This window comes from Pantherophis guttatus, chromosome 3, assembly GCF_059756535.1.
Source record: "Pantherophis guttatus breed Tessera chromosome 3, ASM5975653v1, whole genome shotgun sequence".
NCBI lineage: Eukaryota > Metazoa > Chordata > Lepidosauria > Squamata > Colubridae > Pantherophis > Pantherophis guttatus.
The window spans coordinates 114,006,955-114,025,106 of record NC_142065.1 but is presented as its reverse complement, the minus strand read 5'-3'; the positions used below and the strand labels follow the sequence as shown (position 1 = coordinate 114,025,106).

At 40.4% G+C, this 18,152-nt stretch overlaps 1 protein-coding gene across 8 annotated transcripts in view; it reads left to right on the top strand.

The window, feature by feature from the left end:
• Positions 1-18,152, top strand: part of SUCO (SUN domain containing ossification factor) — a 455,138-nt gene that overhangs the window by 213,713 nt on the left and 223,273 nt on the right. For all 8 annotated transcript variants that reach the window (XR_015733529.1, XR_015733528.1, XM_060690206.2 and 5 more), the window contains 2 exons: positions 1,753-1,857; positions 5,989-6,134. Coding sequence is in view for 6 of the 8 variants with exons in the window: in XM_060690206.2 (XP_060546189.1) it covers positions 1,753-1,857; positions 5,989-6,134 (251 nt within the window). In the remaining 2 variants the exon portion in view is untranslated. The remainder of the gene's footprint in view (positions 1-1,752; positions 1,858-5,988; positions 6,135-18,152) is intronic.

The window sequence follows — 18,152 nt, the reverse complement described above, 5'->3', positions numbered from 1 at the left end:
GATTTTATAAAAGAACTTTCTATAGACTTTTGCTCTTGGTGTCCCTCTTTCAAGTTTTTCTTGTAGACTGAGGGAATAGGAAATAGCATTTTTATGTTGTACATTTCCTGGAGCATCGTTGAATGTTTTTTTTGTTTTTTTTTTGAGGAAGCACAAACTCACATGGCTAAAATAAGAGAAACAAGGAATATTCTGAGACTAATGCTGCTTCTGATATAACTCATTTTATTTTATGAAGTCATTCTAAAAATTATTGCTTGGTTTAAATCTTGAAGGTAGATACCCTGTTTCCCCCAAAATAAGACATCCCCTGATAATAAGCCCAATCGGGCTTTTGAACGCATGGCAATAAGGCCAAGCACTTATTTCATGGTTCAAAAAAATATAAGACGGGGTCTTATTTTCGGAGAAACACGGTATGATATAGTTGGAATAACAGAAACTCGGTGGGATAAAACCCATGTCTGGAACACACTGATAGAAGGATACAAACTGTTCAAAAAAACCAGACCCCATAAAAGAGGAGGTGGAGTTGCACTGTATGTAAAGGACCACTATATTGCTACAGAAATGCATGAAACCAAAGACGAAAACCTCCTAGAATGCATATGGGTCAATATAAAAGAAAAAAAGAATGACATGGCCATAGGTGTATACTATAGGCCATCCAATCAAGCAGAAAAAATAGATGTCCTTTTTGCCAACCAACTAACAAATCTTGTTTGGTATTGGAGAGACGTGTATAACTGCAGAAGTGGTAACAGTAAAGCTATATGAGGATTTATGTTGTCAATTATTTTTATCTTGTACTCATGAAGTTATTACAACAGGTTCAGTTCTGAAGTAAGCAGTATGAAATTAAAATAGCTAACAAACTTTAATAATTTTGCTGTTAATGGTATAAGATCAAAGAGTTCGTTATTCAGGGTGTATATTTGGGTATAGATCAAGATCTGTAAAATCAGAAAAAGGATGTTGGCATTTGATTAAGTGCAGAACAGTTGATTAGCACAGCCTGACCCTAGGGGTTTAGCAAACTTCGTAGGCAGCAGAGATCATTGCACAATTTGATATAGATATAGATAAGCAGTGAAAATACAATTTGGAAGGTTATTTTGACCATTTTAAATGTTTACTTAATGTGCAGATTAGAAGTATCAGTCATGTGGTATCACAGATGCTTTATACCCATGGGCAGGTAAATCAGTAGTAACAGTGAGGAAGAGCTAAGATACAATATTATAATATTAGCTTTGATACTGATAGGTTGGCCTTGAGAGGGCTTTAGGAAAAAAAATTGTATCCAAATCCAATTATGTTGTGAATCCCAAATTTAAACCATGTAAAGGAAAAAAAAAAGCCTTTTTTAAAAGTTTAAATACCATAATTTTTGGAGTATAAGACACACTTTTTCCCCTCTAAAAGAGGGTGGAAATGTTGGTACGTTTTATACACCGAATACAGCCATTTTTGGCCTCCTGAAGACCTGCCCCGTGTGTCCCATTTTTGCAAAAAATGGGCCCATTTTTTGCAAAAACAGGGCACGCAAAAGATTTGGGAGGCTTGCAGAGTGCTCCTGGGGGCTGAAGAGGGCAAAAACTTTTTTTTCCTTGCCTACCTCTTCGAAATCTTTGTGCCTCTTATACTCTGGTGTGTAGTCCAAAAAATACGGTATATTCCATTTCCAAGGTGGTATTTTTATGTAAATGGCAATTGCATTCAGTTGAATATGTTTTTATGTCCTCTACCTAGGAGGACACTGACGGATCACTTGGAACACTGCCTTTGCAATATATTGATTCCACTATAAGTATTTATTCTGAAGACGATTCATTTGAGTCTATAAAGCATAAAATGGTAAGTTTTTAAACCAGTATTTTTAGAAATTATTTTTCCAAGTACTTGATGAGTTTGATAATGCAGAATAGAATTGAATTAGTGTGATATTGCTTTAATTAATTCTGGACCAAAATTGGCACTGATGAATTGAGTCCAAGCCAGCCTTTTATTATATAACTCAATTTATTACAAAATGGTGACTGAACATGGACAGTATGATGTCTATTTATTTATGACCTACCCTTTGTAAACAACAACAACAACAAAACGATTCCAATGTGTATTAAATCCAGGGTTTAAAATTGACCCAGATTTTTTTAGCATTAACTTATGACAGGTGATCCTCATTTAACAATTCACTTTTTTAACAAGTCACTCTTTCAGCGACTGAATTTGCAACGGTACTGGACTCTTTTCAGTCTGGCTTCAGGCCTGGCTACAGCACGGAAACTGCTTTGGTCACACTGATGGATGATCTCTGGTGAGCCCGAGATGGGGGTCATTCCTCCATCTTGGTGCTACTTGACCTCTCAGCGGCTTTTGATACCATTGACCATGGTATCCTTCTGGGACGACTAAGGGAGTTGGGAGTGGGAGGCACTGTGTTACAGTGGTTCTCCTCTATCTCTCTGGTCGGTCACAGTCGGTGTTGGTAGGAGGACAGAGGTCGACCCCTAGGCCCCTCGTTTGCGGGATGCCTCAGAGCTAGGTCCTCTCTCCCCTCCTATTTAACATCTACATGAAGCCGCTGGGTGAGATCATCCAACGATACTGGGTGAGATATCAGCAATATGCTGATGATACCCAGCTGTATATCTCTACCCCGCGTCAATTCAGTGATGCAGTGGATGTGATGTGCTGGTGCCTAGAGGCTGTGAGGGTCTGGATGGGAGTCAACAGGCTCAGACTTAACCCAGACAAGACCGAGTGGCTGTGGGTAGCCTCCTAAAGACTGTTGATTGTCCATCCTTGGTTCTGGGGGGGGGGGGAGAAATTGTCCCCCTCAGAACGGGCTCGCAATTTGGGTGTCCTCCTAGACTCACAGCTAAGATTAGAGCAACATCTGACAGCTGTGGCTAGGGGGACCTTTGCACAAGTTCGCCTGGTGCACCAATTGCGACCCTACTTGGATTGGGAGGCTCTCCTCACAGTCACTCATGCCCTTGTCACCTCACGGTTAGATTATTGCAACACACTCTATATGGGGCTACCCTTGAAAAGTGTTCAGAGACTACAGTTGGTCCAGAATGCAGCCGCGCGTGCTATTGTGGGTGCACCTAGATACACCCACATTACACCAATTCTCCGCGAGCTGCACTGGCTCCCTATTGGTCTCTGGGCACAATTCAAGGTGTTGGTTATTACCTTTAAAGCCCTACATGGCTCAGGGCCAGGTTATCTTCGAGACCGCCTTCTACCACATAGCTCCCAGCGACTGGTAAGATCCCACAGAGTTGGTCTCCTCCGGGTCCTGTCAGCTAAACAATGCTGGCTGGCGGGCCTGTGGGGGAGGGCCTTCTCTGTGGCTGCCCCAGCTCTCTGGAACCAGTTACCTCCTGAGGTCAGGACCACCCCCACCCTATTGGCCTTCCGAAAAGCGGTGAAGACCTGGCTTTTCCGGCAGGCCTGGGGCCGTTGATCTCACTGTTGCGATCTTGTGAGATCCAGCCATGAATGGGTTTTAATATTTTAATTTTAAATGTTTTATAATGGTTTTTTAAATGCATTGTAAGCCACCCTGAGTCTCCGGAGAAAGGCGGCAAATAAATTGAACTAACTAAATAAAATAAATAAATACTGAAGAAATTATACTTACAATTGATCCTCAAACTTATCATGATTTGAGATCTTCCCTGCAGGCTTCCCACAAATAAAAACGTCAGTCAGGAAATTGCTCATGTGAGGTCCTTGCTTGGCTTGGGTGGTCCTCGCAATATAATGGTGACCAGAGATTGATGGTGCCCTGGTCACACTCTAAGCCCGTGATGGCGAACCTATGGCACGCGTGCCACAGGTGGCATGCATAGCCATATCAGTGGGCATGCCAGCAGAGCTCTGGCGCGCAAGTGTGCGCCGGCCAGCTGATTTTCGGGTCTTCTGGGCCCACCAGAAGTAGGGAAACAGGCTGTTTCCTGCCTCCGGAGGGCCGTGGGGGGTGGGGAAGGCCCGTTTTTCTTTCTTACCTGGCTCCAGATCCTCTCTATGCATCTGCGGAGGGCGAAAACAGCATTTCCCACTCCCTCGGAGGCCCTCCGAAGGCCTGAAATGGCCCATTTCCCAACACCCGGTGGGACAGGAAGTGACGTTTTTTGCTGTCCCCAGCCTTCAGAGACTCCTAGAGAGGCTGGGGACAGCAAAAAATGTCACTTCCTGTCCCACCAGGAGTTGGGAAATGGACCGTTTCAGGCCTTTGGAGGGCCTCCGAGGGAGTGAGAAAGGCTGTTTTCGCCCTTCCCAAATAAATAGAGAGGATCTGGAACCAGGTAAGAAAGAAAAACGGGCATACCGGGCCATTGCGTGCCAGGAGCAGGGGGCGGAGGGGGGGTTGCGTGCACATGCGCAGGGCAGGGCGCATAGAATTATCGGTGTGGGCATGTGCGCGCGTGACCCTCCCCCGCCTCCCCTCTCCTGGCACGCGATGGCAAACAGGTTAGCTATCACTGTTTTAAACTGACTCGGTAGCTATCTATGTGCATGGATTATAAGCTTTCTGATAGATAGAAAGCAGCAGGTGAAAGTAGGTAAAATCGGATCGAATACCAATTCAATTAGCCAGGGCTGTATGCTCCGTTCTTTCCATTTCTCTTCTCTCTCTACATCGGTGACTGCATCTCAAAGAATCCCTCAGTTAAAATACTGAGGTTTACAGATGATACAACAATCATTGGTCTCATTTAAGATGATGATAAGTCTGTATACAGTTAAACAACTGATCCTGTGATAAAGCCAGAGCAGTCTGGAGCTGAATACACTTAAAACTTTAGAAATGAAAGTGGATTTTAGGAGGAGCCCTTGTATTTTACCACCTTTTATAATATTCTACAACACAGTATCAACAATAGAGATCTTCAAGTTTTTGGGTTCTATAATTTCCCAGGATTTGAAATGGACACCTAACATTAGAAACAGCATTAAAAAAGCACAACAAAAAATGTTCTTCCTGCACCAACTCAGAAAGCTCAGAAAGCTCAGACTGCTAAAGGAGCTGCTAATACAATTCTACAGAGGAATTATTGAGTCTGTCATTTGTATTTCTGATTTGTATTTCTGACACTCTGATTTGGTACAGACAATCAGGACAAGTACAACCAGGACAAGTACAAATTTCAATGGATAGTTAGGACTCCAGAAAAAATAATTGCAATCAGCCTACCTTCCACTGAGAACCTGGCTACTGCACAAGTTAGAAAGAGGGCTGAGAAAGTATCTACAGACCTGGACATAAAGTGGTCCTGGACATAAACTGTTTTAACTTCTCCCCTCAGGACACCGTTAGAGTATTGCATGCCAAAGGAACCAAGCAAAGACAGTTTCCCCTCCCTTATTTCATCACTCTACCGAACACATAATTACCATAGTACTGTCTTATGTCCAAGAATACTTACCCATGTAGTATGGCCATATCTTTATTATTATTCTCATCTTTTCTACTATCTTCTCCTATTGGTATTTTATGATCATGTTACCTTATTGTTTGTATGTACACTGAAAGCTTATGCACCAGAGACAAATTTCTTGTGTGTCCAATTATACTTGACCAATAAAGTATTCCATTCCACTACTACCTCAAAGATACAACACTTATGCTGAGCAGTTGTTAAAATCTGTTGTATTTAGGTATAGGATCCTAACATGGGGATCATACAAATAATTGTTACAAGTAAAAAATCAATGTTAACTATAAAGCGCATTGTAAGCTGCCCTGAGTCTCCGGAGAAGGGCGGCATATAAATCAAATAATAAAAAAAAAGGTTATATATGATACTAATTGCCTTGCTTAGGAATGAAAATTCTGGTCCCAATTGTGGGCCTAGGTCTATTACTAAAACTGTCTGTTTTAGTAAAAACCTTCCTTTGTTCTGAGTAATAAAATGTAAGTTCTGAAGTTGCTAGAATTCATGTTAAAATCTGTTGTTCTTTTTTGAACAGAACATGGAAAAGGGAGATGTAAAGAAATCTGAAATTCAGGAACAGTCTTCAATTAATTCAAATGAAGTTTCTTTCATCATAAATAATAATCCTGAAAATATTTTCAGCATACCTACCTCTGAGATCACACCAGACTCTCAGTCCAGGTAAATATTTGTTTTCTCATTTTGATATTTACTATTTTAAATTTGCTTTGTATATTTTATCCGTATGGCTTAGTTGTATGAGTAAGCAGCTTCTGTATTTTTTTATCCTATTCTCTTTCTTATTGAAATATGATATGATATGATACAATATCTTATCTTATCTTATCTTATCTTATCTTATCTTATCTTATCTTATCTTATCTGGAGGAAACAGCAGCAGATTGCGGGGAGAGAAGTTACTAAATTAAGTAGGAAAGTATAAGGGGGGGAAGGGAGAAAAAAGAAGCAGAAAGCTAGATAAGGAAGATAGGATAAAAGAAAAGAAGAAATTGGAGTTAAGGAGGAAAACACCAGCAAAACAGCAGCACAGCGAATGAATGGCTGCACGCTGAGTCAGGGCAGCCGGCAACAGAGAATAGATCCAGCTCAGAGCCCAATTAAGCAGCCCAATGCTTAAAGAGGCAACTGAAAGCAGCAAACTGGTGGCAGACAAGAAGGGAGGCTGTTGGAGGCAGCGAACTGGTGGGTCACAGTATATTTAGTAATTGCCTAGACCAGTGATGGCTAACCTTTTTTTCTTCGGGTGCCAAAAGTGTATGCACGCGCGCGTGATCCTCGGGTGCCAAAAGCGTGCATGCGTGCGTATGCTATCTTGCATGCGTGCCCACACCCATAATGCAATGCCCCTCCCACACCCCCTGCACCCTGCACATGTGCGCGTGACCCCCACTCCTCTCCCCCCACGCATGCGCATGCGATCCCCCGCGATCTCCTCCCCTGTGCATGCACGTGCAACTCCCACTCCTCTCCCCCTGCGCATGCGATCCCCCACAATCTTCTCCTGTGTACATGTGTGCGACCCCCCCTTTTGGCTTCACATCCCAAAACAGCGCTGGGGTGGGGAAGCCTCGCGTCCCAAAATAGCTGGGAGAGGAAAAAAAGCTTCGTGTCCCAAAACCAGCTGGGACGGGGAAAAAACCTCACCTCCCAAAACAGGGCTGGGAGTGGGGAAAAGCCTCGCCTCCCAAAACAGGGCTGGGAGGGGGGAAAAGTCTTGCCTCCCAAAACGGCTGGGAGGGGAATCTCCGGAGATCTGGGAAGGCACAGGCAGCAGAAAGTGAGGAGAAAGTACATGTACATGTCTCCTGCAGGGCAGAGACCCGAAAATCAGCTGGCCAACGGGAAGCGCGTGCATGCGCAGTGGAGCTGAGAGGGCTCCGCGTGCCACAGTTTGCCATCACAGGCCTAGACCCATACTCCAAGCTAGGCAGCCTGGCTTGAGGAGGCAGCCAGGCATCCTCACCCAGGGCCTAGCAAAATAGAGGCAGCCCGACTACTGCAGCCCTCTCCCTGTGTCCTTCCAGCCGGGCAGCCCTCCCCAGCGACCTGCCCCAGATTATGGGGGAAAATGGAGCAAACCCATTTAACAAATGTTTCACTTAGCAACATAAATTTTGGGCTCAATTGTGGTTGTAACTCAAGGATTAAAATTTTCAAAATTTAAAAGTTTTAAAGTTTAAAAAATTGAAATTTGAAAATCTTCCTTTTTTGTTGACGGAGGAATAGTGCTTTGCTCTTAACCTTGTTTCTAGCTTCTCCCTTCTAGGTAATTAACCCTAATTTTTAATCCTTTTTTCTGCCTTTTTGTGCTTGTTTTTCTACCTTGTTGTTTATTTAACTTACTATTATGTTAGCTAGTTTTAGTTATCCTTTTCTTCCATATATTACATAATATATATATATATATATATATATATATATATATATATATATACACACACACACACACACACACACACACACACACACACACACACACACACATATGTTTTCTCAGGTTTTCGCGGGTGTTTGTATGTAGGTCTTTGGTTATTCGGGTCTTCTCCCACGTAAAATTGGAAGTGTCTTGGCGACGTTTCGACGAAGTCTCATTCGTCATCTTCAGGCTGGTGTTCTCGGCTTCGTGCTTCCAGGAGCAATGTGAGATCGCAGCTGTCTCTTCCTTTTAACTGCTAGTGGGGGGGTGAGCTGATTGGGTGGGGACTTGGCTGTGTTCTGATTGGTTAGAGGCTTGGCTGTGCTCTGATTGGATGGGGGGTTGGTTGTGCTCTGATTGGCTGGGGGTGTGTTCTGTTTGGGTGGGGGCTTGGTTGTGCTCAGCTTAGTCTGAGTTGCAGGGGGATTTGAGCTGGTGAGCTGCGTTGTTGTTGTTTGGCTTCTGGTCCTTGGTCGTGGCTCATTATCAGTGTGGGTTTGAGTCTGCTTTCTGCGTGGATGTATGGTGGTGACATCCTGTGTGGCTCTCGTGAGTGTGGGTCTGGTGTCATTCGTCGTGTTAGGGACTCGTTTGTCAATAAGGGCGGGTTTCCAAATGGCTGGTAGGCGGGAGGTATCGTCTCGTTTGTTCATGCTGTGTGGGCGTTTTTCTATCTCGATGGCTTCTCTGATTATCAGAAAAGCCAGACCGCAGCCGCATCATTAGCCACTTTAAACCCCTCCAATCCATACATGAAGCAGACTGACACCCACCATGAAGAGCTCGCACGGCCACAAACACGAAGCCAAACAACAACAACGCAGCTCACCAGCTCAAATCCCCCTGCAACTCAGACTAAGCTGAGCACAACCAAGCCCCCACCCAAACAGAACACACCCCCAGCCAATCAGAGCACAACCAACCCCCCATCCAATCAGAGCACAGCCAAGCCCCTAACCAATCAGAGCACAGCCAAGCCCCTAACCAATCAGAACACACCTCCACCCAATCAGAACACAGCCAAGTCCCCACCCAATCAGCTCACACCCCCACTAGCAGTTAAAAGGAAGAGACAGCTGCGATCTCACATTGCTCCTGGAAGCACGAAGCCAAGAACACCAGCCTGAAGATGACGAATGAGACTTCGTCGAAACGTCGCCAAGACACTTCCAATTTTACGTGGGAGAAGACCTGAATAACCAAAGACCTACATATATATATACACATACATACATACATACACACACACACACACACACACACACACACACTTATATACATTTATTATTATTATTATTATTATTATTATTATTATTATTATTATTATTATTATTATTATTAAAAAGTTTTATAAGAAATACAAACATTTTCTCCCCCCCACCCTTTCCCCCTTCCCCCCCACCCCCCTCCCTAGACTTCCCAGAACAGGCACAGGGTATAGCATTCACAAACATAAAGCTAAGATATGCTAACAAATTATTGCATTCATATTCTCCCTAAATCTTTAACTTCTTATAACTCAAGAACTATAAATATAAACTACTTAAAAATATTTCATTCATAAGCTATATGAATCTTCTTGTTCGGATACTTTTTTTGCATATAGTCAATCCATCTTCTCCATTCTGATATGTATCTTTCATTTGAATGATCTTTAAGATATGATGAAATTTTTGCCATCTCAGCCAGATGCACAACTTTTAATGTCTATTCCTCAATGGTAGGTGGATCTTCCTTCTTCCAGTACTGTGCCAACAGTAACCTGGCCGCTGTTATTAAATTCAAAACCAACTTAGTCTCTATTACAGTACAATCCGTGACTATTCCCAACAAAAAAAACTGGTGTAAATTTAATTTTTTTCCTTAAAATATTTTGAATAATCCACCATATTTTTATCCAAAAAGCCTTAATTTTTTTACATGTCCACCATATATGAAAATATGTAGCATCTTCACACTCACATCGCCAACACTTGGGTTGTAAATTTGGATACACGCAGGCTAGTTTTTTGGGGTCTAAATGCCATCTATAAAACATTTTGTAAAAGTTCTCTCTTAAGTTTTGAGCTTGTGTGAATCTTACATTTCTAACCTTTTCCCATGTATCCAACATTATTGGTTCACCTATGTTTTGTGCCCATTTTATCATACAATCCTTGACTAGCTCTGTTTCCGAATCTATTTCCACTAATACATTATACAACCTTTTAATATGCATTTGACCTTTATCTCTTATTTGCTTTATCAAATTCTCATCCTGCTGCAAAATACCAGTTTTTTGATCCTTTCTCCATCTGGCCTGCAGCTGACCATACTGAAACCAAGTCTTAATAATTCCTTCTTCTCTTAATTGCTCCATAGATTTTAATTGTAATCTAACTCCTTCCTTATAAAGGAGTTCCTTATATGTAAACTTATCTTGCTTTTGCTCCAAATTTATATTCTCTATCGCGTGTCTGGGTACTGTCCATATTGGTAACTTATCCTTTAGTTTATATTTATACTTTTTCCAGACACGCAGTAGAGCATTTCTTAATATGTGACTTTTAAAAGTCTTATCTACTTTCTTGTCATACAATAGATAAGCATGCCAGCCATAGACCAGACCATATCCTTCAATATTCAGTATCTTTTCCTCCGTTAAATTTATCCAATCTGTAATTGCTGAGAGGGTAGCAGCTTCATAATACAGTCTTAAATTGGGCATTTTAAGACCACCTCTTTCTTGGGTGTCTTGCATTACCTTTTGATTAACTCGTGGTTTCTTCCCTGCCCACACAAACTTGTTTATGCCCTTCTGCCATTCCTTCAAATTTTCATCTTTTTTAAGTATAGGTATCATTTGAAAAAGAAATAAGAATCTTGGTAAGATATTCATTTTTACAGCGGCTATCCTACCCAGCAAAGACAGTTGCAATTTCTTCCAATTTTCCATCTCTTTCTGTATTTTTTGCCATAACGGTTCATAATTATGTTGATATAATTTCATATTTGCAGTCATAATATAAACCCCTAAATATTTAACCTTCTTAACTATTTCCAATTTTGTTAACCTTTCTATCTCTTCTTTCTGGCTTCTGTCCATGTCATTAATCTGTTTGCTAAAATTTTAGCAAAAATCTTATAATCTGTATTTAAAAGTGAAATCGGCCTATAGTTTTTAGGATCTGTATAGTCTTGCCCATCTTTTGGGATCAGCGATATAAATGCTGTCTTCCAAGTTGGAGGTACCTCTCCTCCCTGTTGTATATTATTGAATAATTCCTTCAGTGGTTCCACCATTTCCTCCTGTAAACTTTTATAATAAATAGCTGTCAAACCATCTGTTCCAGGAGCTTTACTCACTTTCAACTGCTTAATTGCAAACATAATTTCCTCGGAAGTTATCAATTGATTTAAGCTATCCCTCTGCTCTTTTGAAGTTATACAAATATTCTCTTTCTGCAGATATCTATCTATATCTATATCTTGAATTTTATCACCAATATACAGCCTTGAATAAAACTCTAAAAAGGCTTTTTTAATCAATTCTTGCTCATAAAGTTCCCTACCCTTGTATTTTATTTTCTCTATTGTCTTTGCTTTCTGCTTTTTCCTTAACAAATATGCCAACCACCTGCCTGGTTTATTAGCGTTACAAAAAGTATTATGTTTTGCATATTGTAAGTTGGTTGCCACTTGATCTGCTATTAACATATTAAACTGACCCTTCAGTAAAGTAATTGCCTCTTTAATTTTCTTATCTGTTGGGTTGGCTATTAAAGCCCGTTCCTGTTTATTAATCTCCTCTTCTAATTCTTTTCTTTTCCCCCCCTGTTTCTTTCTATATTTATTATTCAAATATATCAAAATTCCTCGCATGTAGGCTTTACTTGCAACCCATACCATTTCCATAGATGTACCCTTTTGCATATTCATAGCAAAAAACTCTTTAATAAATTTTTTACACTCTTTTACATTTTCTTCGTATCTAAACAAAAACAAATTATCATTTAACCTCCAGGCCCTCCTAGGCCCTTTCCCATACTCCAATTCCATCCAGACTGGACTATGGTCTGTCAATGTTCTTGAACAGATCTTCGTGTTCTTCACCCTAGATAATAAATCATTAGCAATTAATATAAAATCAATCCTTGAAAAAGATTGATGTCTATCCGAGAAAAAAGTAAAATCTTTTTCTTCTGGGTTTCTTTCACATCAAATATCCCTCAATTCCCAGTCGTCCATCATCTCCCAGAACGGTTTGGGCAATTTTGCTCTTGTTAAAACATTTTGTTTAGGTCCCTTCTTATCTTTTTTTTACATCCAAAACACCATTCCAATCTCCCAATAGGATACAAGTTTTATACCTCCATTGTGTCAACTTTGAGTGTAGTAAGTTATAAAATTTTTCTTGTTGTTGGTTTGGGGCATATACTCCAATTACAAGTATTTTTTCTCCTTTTATTAAAAGTTCAATCGCTAAAAATCTTCCTTGATCATCCGCTTCAACTAATTTTGCAATTAAGTCTCTTTTCACATATATAACTGTACCATTTTTCTTCTCTGATGCTGCTGCAACGTAATGTGTACCTAATCTTGCATTTGTCAAATATTTTTGATCTTGTATCCTAATATGAGTCTCTTGTAAACAAGTTACTTCATTCTTAAATTGTTTAAGATAGTGAAATATTTTACTTCTCTTCTGCAGAGAATTCAAATCATTGACATTCCAGGTCAAAAATCTAGTTCCCATCTCTGGGCCTCTGAAGCGCTTGGAGCAATTTCTGATGGTCTTGCCTCATTTGTCCTTTAGGTCTTGCTCCTCCCACAGCTTCTGTTTTGGTAGTTTCTTGAGTTGCTATCTGGAGTTGTTGTTGTTGTTGTTGTTGTTGTTGTTGTTGCTGTCTTAATTCTTCCTTACGCTTAGCTGTTGCTGCTCTGATCTGTCTTTGATCCTTCGGTTCTGCAAATATATCAATTAAATCCACATCTTGAGCAGCCATCTGAATTTGTAGTGGTTCTTCTTGACCAGTCAAAACTCCCCTCTGAACCACTGTCAGTAGCTCTTCTCTCTCTCCTTCCAGTACTTCCTTCTTTCTTTTTCCTTCTGGTGATTTGGGTGTCCCAGCCTTTAATACATTGATGTAAAAATCTCTTGCTTTCCATATTGTATTAAGCCGATATCTCTCTCCAGAATACGTCACCACTAAACCGGCTGGGACCTCCCATCTGTACTGTAATTGACGTTTTTTCAGCTCATCCACCAGAAAAACATACTCCCTTCTCGCTCTCAACGTCTTGGGGGGGATTTCTTTCATTGTCATCACCTCCTGGCCTTCAACCTGAAGCTTGTTTTTAAAAGTAGCCTGTAATATTTCATTGCATACTCTCCTTGTAGTAAAATATATTACAATGTCTCTTGGTAAGTGTTTCTGTCTGGCCACCCAAGAGTTAACACGATATGCCTTGTCAATCTGCCAGCCCAGCTCAGTTTTCGTCTCTCCCAGCAATTGTGCCAATGCCTCTGACATCATTTCTTTCAAGTTCTCTTTTTTTTTTTATTGCAAAAGTTTTACAATTACATTTTCACCCCATTTTCCCCCCCTCAACCCACCCCAGACTCCCCAGCCTAACCCTCCCTAACCCCCCCTAACCCTCCCCTCCCCCCCGGACTTCCACAGAATATACTCCCATCAAAATCCCCTTTATATAAAACTTGAACCCCTTCTTTCAAGTTCTCTTGTTTATTCTCCTTCACTCCTCTGAATTTTAAAGCAAATTCCATATCTCTATATTGTAACATCGTTACATCATCTTCAGCTCTCTCAAGTCTGCTGTGAGTCTCCCCCAATTTTTTATCCAAAATTTCCATAGATTGCTTAATTTCTTCAACTTTATCATCCACCATTTCAATATCACCTGCCAAACATTTAAATGCCAATAGTATATCATCTCTGATCTGCTGGTTCCGAATTAAAATCTCATCTGAAACAGCCTGAATTTTTTCATTAGTTTCATTAATTTTTTCATTAATCACAGTAGCAATTTTATTTTGTGTGGCTTGTAGGGCTTCTTGTATCATCTCAAACATTAAAATCTGTGGGTCTGTTAGAGGGGCAGAGGCTTGTAGTCTAGGGGTATGAGCTGGGGAGCTTCCAGCACTCCCAGTTTCTTTAATAGGATCGGTCTTTACAGATTTTGAGGCCATTTTCAGTTTAAATTGATCGTTGTGTTTTATTCAGAAGCCAAAAAGAAAAGTTCATCAAAGTCAAAGAATTTTCCCAATCGTAAATTAACGTTTAAAATCCTCCTTCTCTCAGCACAACAGTTCTTTCCAGGCAAGAGGCTGCCAGGGAAACGAAACTTTCTGTAACTTTCCCTTTCTCCGCCCCTTCCTTTCAGGTTTCAATCGCCATTTTGATGCAAATTGCTAACTTATTACTTCCGAAGGAGGCTATAAACTTTGGAGTTAAGTGTAAATACTTGCAGTCTGACTTCTCCTGGCTTGTTCTGCCTGCAGCAATTAAAGGTGTTAAAAATCCCTCATTTGTTGTCAGCAGAGATGGTCGCGGCTTCTAGCCCTGCTAAATAGCGGAGTCTTCCCAGGTCCGGAGCAGATTGGCAGACTTCTAGGGAGCCCTCGCCCTTCGCGCCCCAGGATTTCTCCTAGGGCACTTGGGGGGCTCTACCTCCGCCTGCCGGCTCTTCTCTCTCTCCTTTGCCCGGGGAGAGGGTTTCCAAGCCCCAGACAGCTGTTTTTCGGCTGTTCTTGGGCTTTTACGGAACCGGGGATAGGGCGCCCACAGAGGAGTGTCAGCGAAGTTTTTTAAGTTTTTAAGTTCCAATTCTTCCCTACCTTATTATTTATTTAATTTATTTACCTTATTTATTGATTGATCTTTATTAATCCTGTTCTTCCTTGATTTCTAATGTTCCACTCTTATCCTTATTATTTGCCTATTTATTTGTCTTTTATTTTCTGTTTTTTGTCCTGTATTTATTTTTATTCTCTACTGGGGTTCCTCTCTGCCTATTGGGACCTCAGCCTTAATTTGTTGCCTTCATTCCCGTCTTTTGCTATTCCGGATGCTTGTCATTTTCTCCACCAGCTCCGTTTTCTCTTTCGGTGCTCAGGTCTTTTTGCCTCATCTCTGCTCTAGTCAACTCCTCTCATCCTGCTGTTCAGCTCTTTTGTTAGTTCAGCTCTGCTGTCTGCTCTGCTCTGCTCAGCCTCAGCTTTAGAGAACAGAACACTCTAACTCAATGTCCAGTCTCTGCTGCTGCAATTTTATGATTTTTTGCTATAGTTATTAAGTGAATCATTGCATTTGTTAAGTTAGTAACACAGTTGTTCAGTGAATCTGGATTCTGTATTGACTTTGCTTGTCAGAAGGTCACAAAAGCTGATTACATGACCCCAGGACACTGCAACCATCATAAATATGAACCAGTTGCCAAGCATCTGAATTTTGATCATGTGACCATAGGGATGTTGCAATGGTTGTAAGTGTGAAAATCGGTCATAAGTCCCTTTTTTCAAAGCCGTTGTAACTTTAAATGGTAACTAAATGAACTGTTATAACTTGAGGACTCTCTGTATTGCATTTTTAAATTTGTAACTAACATTTTTCTTCTGAAAAACTGTGGCAAAATCTTCTACATCCTTAAATGAACTACCCAAATTTTAAATTTTTTTTTCTTCAAATATATATTGAAACAAAATCTCCTACTTTTATATATATATATTTAACTCTTAAAAGAACCAGCAAAAAGAAACAAACTCATGGAACAGGTGACTGAAACTATTGTAGTATGCAATATATGTTCCATGTAAGTATTAATGCCCAAAGAACACCCAAATTATACATGTATTAAATATAAACTGTATGAACTGCTAGAAGAAAAAGTTAAGGATCTAGAGGCAACTCTAGTCAAACTCCAACCTACACAAGAAAGCTATGCCCAAATCAAACCAAATAATGAACAAATAACTCCCGGAGGATTTGACCCTGCAGATAAACCCTTGGAGGAAGACAAATGGAGGCATGTCACACATAGAAGGCAACATGACAAACAAAGAAAGAAGCAGCATACATCTAAACAAACTTCAACTGCCTAACCTAACCCATCCAGAAGCAGCCCCATTAATACTGAGGAATCAATTTCTCCCCCTAGATGAAAATACGCAGGCCCATAACCTCCCCCACAAAGAAAACATATGGACACCTAGAAAAGAGATATCATCAAATATCCCTAAAAATGTCACATTATTAAATACATCTGGGATAAAGAGAAAAGCACCCCAGACTGCACCCCCCCAAAGGAAGGTGAGTGTTGGTATAGGAGATTCTATTCTTAAAGATACAGAACCAGCCATTTGCAGACCAGACATACAATCTAGGGAAGTATGTTGCTTCCCTGGAGCAAAAATCAAGGATGTAGCTGAGAACCTAACCAAAATAATTAGGCCCAAAGATTACTACCCTTTTCTCCCCCTAAACATAGGGACGAATGACACAACAAAGACCCGGAGTACAATATTGAGAGATTATAAGCAACTAGGCAATAAAGTTAAGGAGCTAGGAACTATATGTATAGTTTATTGAATAGCCCGAAGGCCTTTTCAAACAAAACAGAAAAGAAAAAGGTAAAAAGGTAAAACGGTTACAAAAATAGCAATTTAAAAATATATGATAGATGACGTTAAAATTTTACAATATCAATTTTCAATAGCCAAGACTAGATAACCCAAATAGGATAGCTCCTCTCTAACTGAGCTCATCTTCCTTACAATCGATAAAATGTTTTTTGATATAACTGGCTCGTATTGCTGTCATTTTTTTTTAAGATATCGAGTGATCGCTCTTACCAGGGGAGGAGAGTCAGCCCTCAACAGAAATGCTAGTTTTTGGCTTATATTCCAGTGGGGAAATTTATTTATAATTGGGGACAGATATTGTTTTCTTACTTCTTGATAGAGACTACATTCGAATATTATATGCGCCGTGTCCTCCACGACGTTTACCCCACATATGCATATTCTTTTGTCATACGGGATTTTCCGATAACGGCCGAATCTAACGTTTGTATCTAGAAGTTCGAATCTAAACTTAACAAATAACTGTCTCTCCACTGATGGCATTTCTAAATGTAAATACTTTTCCAGAGTGAAAGTTGTTTTAACTGCTGTCAGCAGTTTAAGGGAATGATTAGTTGAAAGGGTTGCCATGTCCATTTGCCCATGTATATCTTTAATCCGTTGTTTAACTTGGTTCAGTGTGTCACACAACGGGAACCCTACGCCATATCGGTTCAATATTTCTGACAGCCGGGTTAGCCAGGAATACCTTTGAGGATTTGAAATCTGCTGTTCCTCTAGACATACTTTGGGGAGTCTGCTGGCATCCATCTGGGTCATTTTTAGCCAAGGAGCTAGGAGCTCAAGTAGTATTCTTATCAGTACTCCCAACGAAAGTTCAAAACCCATTGAGGGGAAAAAAGGATTTTAGAAATATACCACTGGCTAAAGAGTTGGTGTCATCAAGAAAGCTTTGGTTTCCTGGACTATGTATTGCATTACCTACACAAAGGATTCTTGGCAAGGGATGGGCTGCATCTCACGAAAAGAGAAAAAAATGTACTCGGAAAAAGAGTGGCCCAACTCATCAGAAGAGCTTTAAATTAAAATTGAGGGGAGAGGGTGAGCAAACTTTAGAATTTTAGAACACAAAATAAAATAAACCCCAAGAAAACAAACAGTGAGGTAGGGAGTGATGGAAAAAAAAGAAAATTTCGAACAACAAGAGATGCAGAAAACATACCCATGGCATTTAAGACCTTTTCAATGTTTATATGCAAATGCTCAAAGCTTGGGAAACAAACAGGGTGAATTAAAATCAATAATACATGGGGCTAGGTATGATATGGTTGCCATTAGAGAAACCTGGTGGGATGAAACCCATGACTGGAATGTACTGATGGATGGATACAAATTGTTCAAAAGAGACAGATCTACAAAAAGAGGAGGTGGAGTAAGAGATTACTACACATTTACAGAAATGCACTTGATCAAAGATAAAACACCTCTAGAATGTATATTGGTCAATATAAAATAAAAAAGGGTGACATTGCCATAGATGTATATTACAGGTCACCCAACCAATAAGAAGAAATAGATGAAGTCTTTGCCAACCAGTTAACAAATGTATGTAGGAAGCATACTATCCAGATATCAACTGGGAGACAAACTCTGCAACAAGTGGGAGATCAAACAGATTCCT